The 5,000-nt window shown below is 58.2% G+C and overlaps 1 protein-coding gene across 2 annotated transcripts in view; it reads left to right on the top strand.

Annotated features, from left to right (window-relative positions):
• LOC118314603 (chromaffin granule amine transporter) overlaps positions 1-346 on the top strand; it is an 11,322-nt gene extending 10,976 nt beyond the window's left edge. For both annotated transcript variants that reach the window (XM_035641155.2, XM_035641154.2), the window contains one exon: positions 30-346. In XM_035641155.2, coding sequence (XP_035497048.1) covers positions 30-149 — 120 coding nt within the window. In that variant the 3' untranslated portion in view covers positions 150-346. The remainder of the gene's footprint in view (positions 1-29) is intronic.
• Positions 347-5,000: the final 4,654 nt, after the last annotated feature.

Raw genomic sequence — 5,000 nt, 5'->3', positions numbered from 1 at the left:
GTGTGTGTGTTTGTGTGTGTTTGTTGCAGGGAATCATCGACCAGGAGTGTGTCATGCACAGGAAAAGCTACAACACACAGAGGCAGAGTCGTGAGTTTCCTCTGAGCGACTACAGTGGAGAAGAAGAGGAGGAGGAGACGGAGGAGTGACACACACACGCACACGCGCACACACACACACACACACACACACACACACACACACACACACACTGTCCATGTTGTTGATGTTGTCTCTGTTTTTCCTTCTTCATCAGACTCACAACTGAACAAACGATTAAAATCTTTGTTACATTTCTGCTCAAACATATTGAGTTCCTGTAATAAATACTTCAGCTGAAGACGTCCACCGTCTCCTTGTTCCTGATTCGACTGCATCAATGTTTCCATGACAATGGTTACTGTAACTGTACAGACGGAGGCGTCTCTCTGTCGCTCTCTCACTCCCCCTGCAGGACGACACTGTGCACTCAGACACAAACCAATCAGCTGTCGTTTTCACATTGTGGATGAATGTGGTCAGTCGGATAAAGAACATGAGGAAACAACGAGGCGTCAGTCACTTCCTGGTTGTGGCTCTGATCAACTTCTCATCTTCTCAAACCAAAGACAAACGAACGGTGACAAACTGCCGGACTGGATCTGGTCTTGATCTAAAAGCTTAACGTGAAAATGTTGAACGTCACTAATTGTTGCTACAGCAGTGATCAATTATCACCAAATTTCTCTCAGATGTGCTTCGTCATAAACACGTACACCTGGGAAAAAATCTAAACCGACAACCTATAACTATGGACGTTATCTTACTTTAAGCACATTAAGTCTTGTTGAGCCTGTTTCCATCTTCTATTGGGAAAACGCATAAAGTCCCAGTGTCTTTTTTGTAATTGTCTGATGCCATCTGGTGGTAAAGTTGCAAACTACAACCAACTGAGCGACCGACAGGGGACACTTTATGGCGGCGCACCACTGATTCCACTTCCTGTTTCCGTCAGCATCTGAAAATTCAACATGAACGTGACGTATTCTGGACGTTTAGTTCAACAACTATTCAACAGGACGTAGAAACATGAGACTCACACGGAGGTCGTCCACCTCATGAACTAGATTAACTATATATGAACAGAGTTACAATATATTCAACTTCTATGAACGAGTTCTTCTAAATATTACACACTGGAGCTTTAATGTAAGATAACGTCCATGATCATAGGACCTCGGTTTATGACGAAGCACGTCTGAGATTATCGATCGCTGCTGTGGCACATGACGTGTTTTAGAACGTCCCTGGAATTTACACGTATTTTTTGTAAAGTTGATAAAATGACCCTGTAGTGGCAAAATTCATGCTGCCTTTACACTTTCATAAATTCATTAAATCAAAAATAAGCATTTAAGATTAGAAAAAAGATCCTTCCTTCATCTTCATAAATTCTTAAAAGGGCCATGTTATGGCCCTTTTACACAAGTCACATTGGTTTTCATGTGTGAACTACGTCTTTGTCATTCGATGTCAAAACACCTCAAGGATCAAGACACACAGGCCCCTCCTCTTTCTGTGGAACAGGCCTGTGAGACGACGGTCCAGTCATGATCGCTCCTCCTCGCTCCTCCTCCCCCTCCCTTCGTGTTCCTCCTCGCTCCTCCTCGATCCTCCTCGCTCCACCTCGCTCCTCCTCTCTCCTCCTCGCTCCTCCTCGCTCCTCCTCCCCCTCCCTTCGTGTTCCTCCTCGCTCCTCCTCGATCCTCCTCGCTCCACCTCGCTCCTCCTCTCTCCTCCTCGCTCCTCCTCGCTCCTCCTCCCCCTCCCTTCGTGTTCCTCCTCTCTCCTCCTCGCTCCTCCTCGCTCCACCTCGCTCCTCCTCTCTCCTCCTCGCTCCTCCTCGCTCCTCCTCCCCCTCCCTTCGTGTTCCTCCTCGCTCCTCCTCGCTCCTCCTCCCCCTCCCTTCGTGTTCCTCCTCGCTCCTCCTCCCCCTCCCTTCGTGTTCCTCCTCGCTCCTCCTCGCTCCTCCTCTCTCCTCCTCGCTCCTCCTCGCTCCTCCTCCCCCTCCCTTCGTGTTCCTCCTCGCTCCTCCTCGCTCCTCCTCCCCCTCCCTTCGTGTTCCTCCTCGCTCCTCCTCCCCCTCCCTTCGTGTTCCTCCTCGCTCCTCCTCCCCCTCCCTTCGTGTTCCTCCTCGCTCCTCCTCGCTCCTCCTCCCCCTCCCTTCGTGTTCCTCCTCGCTCCTCCTCGCTCCTCCTCCCCCTCCCTTCGTGTTCCTCCTCGCTCCTCCTCGCTCCTCCTCCCCCTCCCTTCGTGTTCCTCCTCGCTCCTCCTCGCTCCTCTTCTCTCCTCCTCGATCCTCCTCGCTCCTCTTCTCTCCTCCTCGCTCCTCCTCGCTCCTCTTCTCTCCTCCTCGATCCTCCTCGCTCCTCTTCTCTCCTCCTCGCTCCACCTCGCTCCTCCTCGATCCTCCTCGCTCCTCTTCTCTCCTCCTCGATCCTCCTCGCTCCTCTTCTCTCCTCCACGCTCCTCTTCTCTCCTCCTCACTCCTCCTCGCTCCTCCTCGATCCTCCTCGATCCTCCTCGATCCTCCTCACTCCTCCACGCTCCTCCTCGCTACTCCTCGCTCCTCCTCCCCCTCCCTTCGTGTTCCTCCTCGCTCCTCCTCGATCCTCCTCGCTCCTCCTCCCCCTCCCTTCGTGTTCCTCCTCACTCCTCCTCGATCCTCCTCGCTCCTCCACGCTCCTCCTCGCTCCTCCTCGCTCCTCCACGCTCCTCCTCGCTCCTCCTCGATCCTCCTCGCTCCTCCTCCCCCTCCCTTCATGTTCCTCCTCACTCCTCCTCGCTCCTCCTCACTCCTCCACGCTCCTCCTCGCTCCTCTTCTCTCCTCCACGCTCCTCCTCGATCCTCCTCGCTCCTCCTCGCTCCTCCTCGCTCCACCTCGCTCCTCCTCGCTCCTCCTCGCTCCTCCTCGCTCCTCCTCACTCCTCCTCGATCCTCCTCGCTCCTCCACGCTCCTCCACGCTCCTCCTCGCTCCTCTTCTCTCCTCCACGCTCCTCCTCGATCCTCCTCGCTCCTCCTCGCTCCTCCTCGCTCCGCCTCGCTCCTCCTCTCTCCTCCTCGCTCCTCCTCGATCCTCCTCGCTCCTCCTCGCTCCTCCTCGCTCCTCTTCTCTCCTCCTCGATCCTCCTCGATCCTCCTCACTCCTCCACGCTCCTCCTCGCTACTCCTCGCTCCTCCTCCCCCTCCCTTCGTGTTCCTCCTCGATCCTCCTCGCTCCTCCTCGCTCCTCTTCTCTCCTCCTCGATCCTCCTCGCTCCTCCTCTCTCCACCTCGCTCCTCCTCTCTCCTCCTCGCTCCTCCTCGATCCTCCTCGCTCCTCCTCGCTCCTCCTCGCTCCACCTCGCTCCTCCTCGATCCTCCTCGATCCTCCTCGCTCCTCCTCTCTCCTCCTCGCTCCTCCTCGCTCCACCTCGCTCCTCCTCTCTCCTCCTCGCTCCTCCTCGATCCTCCTCGCTCCTCCTCGCTCCTCCTCGCTCCTCTTCTCTCCTCCTCGATCCTCCTCGATCCTCCTCGCTCCTCCTCTCTCCTCCTCTCTCCTCCTCGCTCCTCCTCGCTCCTCCTCTCTCCTCCTCGCTCCTCCTCGCTCCTCCTCTCTCCTCCTGGCTCCTCCTCGCTCCTCCTCGCTCCTCTTCTCTCCTCCTCTCTCCACCTCGCTCCTCCTCTCTCCTCCTCTCTCCTCCTCTCTCCTCCTCTCTCCTCCTCGCTCCTCCTCTCTCCTCCTCGCTCCTCCTCGCTCCTCCTCTCTCCTCCTGGCTCCTCCTCGCTCCTCCTCGCTCCACCTCGCTCCACCTCGCTCCGCCTCGCTCCTCCTCGCTCCTCCTCGCTCCTCCTCTCTCCTCCTCGCTCCTCCTCGCTCCTCCTCGCTCCTCCTCGCTCCTCCTCTCTCCTCCTCGATCCTCCTCTCTCCTCCTCTCTCCTCCTCTCTCCTCCTCGATCCGCCTCGCTCCTCCTCGCTCCTCCTCCCCCTCCCTTCGTGTTCCTCCTCGATCCTCCTCGCTCCTCCTCGCTCCTCCTCGCTCCTCTTCTCTCCTCCTCGATCCTCCTCGCTCCTCCTCGATCCTCCTCGATCCTCCTCGCTCCTCCTCGCTCCTCCTCGCTCCACCTCGCTCCTCCTCGTTCCTCCTCGCTCCACCTCGCTCCTCCTCTCTCCTCCTCGCTCCTCCTCGCTCCTCCTCGATCCGCCTCGCTCCTCCTCTCTCCTCCTCGCTCCTCCTCGCTCCGCCTCGCTCCTCCTCTCTCCTCCTCTCTCCTCCTCGCTCCACCTCGCTCCTCCTCGCTCCTCCTCGATCCTCCTCGATCCTCCTCACTCCTCCTCTCTCCTCCTCGCTCCTCCTCGCTCCTCCTCGCTCCTCCTCGATCCTCCTCGATCCTCCTCGATCCTCCTCGATCCTCCTCGCTCCACCTCGCTCCTCCTCGCTCCTCCTCGCTCCACCTCGCTCCTCCTCGTTCCTCCTCGCTCCACCTCGCTCCTCCTCTCTCCTCCTCTCTCCTCCTCGATCCTCCTCGATCCTCCTCGCTCCTCCTCTCTCCTCCTCGCTCCGCCTCGCTCCTCCTCGCTCCTCCTCTCTCCTCCTCGCTCCTCCTCGATCCTCCTCGCTCCTCCTCGCTCCTCCTCGCTCCTCTTCTCTCCTCCTCGATCCTCCTCGATCCTCCTCACTCCTCCACGCTCCTCCTCGCTACTCCTCGCTCCTCCTCCCCCTCCCTTCGTGTTCCTCCTCGATCCTCCTCGCTCCTCCTCGCTCCTCTTCTCTCCTCCTCGATCCTCCTCGCTCCTCCTCGCTCCTCTTCTCTCCTCCTCTCTCCACCTCGCTCCTCCTCTCTCCTCCTCTCTCCTCCTCGCTCCTCCTCGCTCCTCTTCTCTCCTCCTCTCTCCACCTCGCTCCTCCTCTCTCCTCCTCGCTCCTCCTCGCTCCTCCTCGCTCCTCCTCGATCCTCCTCGATCCTCCTCGCTCCTCC

Source organism: Scophthalmus maximus, chromosome 19 (genome assembly GCF_022379125.1).
Source record: "Scophthalmus maximus strain ysfricsl-2021 chromosome 19, ASM2237912v1, whole genome shotgun sequence".
Classification (NCBI taxonomy): Eukaryota; Metazoa; Chordata; class Actinopteri; order Pleuronectiformes; family Scophthalmidae; genus Scophthalmus; species Scophthalmus maximus.
The sequence above is the reverse complement of the archived record's forward strand: the minus strand, read 5'-3'. Positions and strand labels throughout refer to the sequence as shown.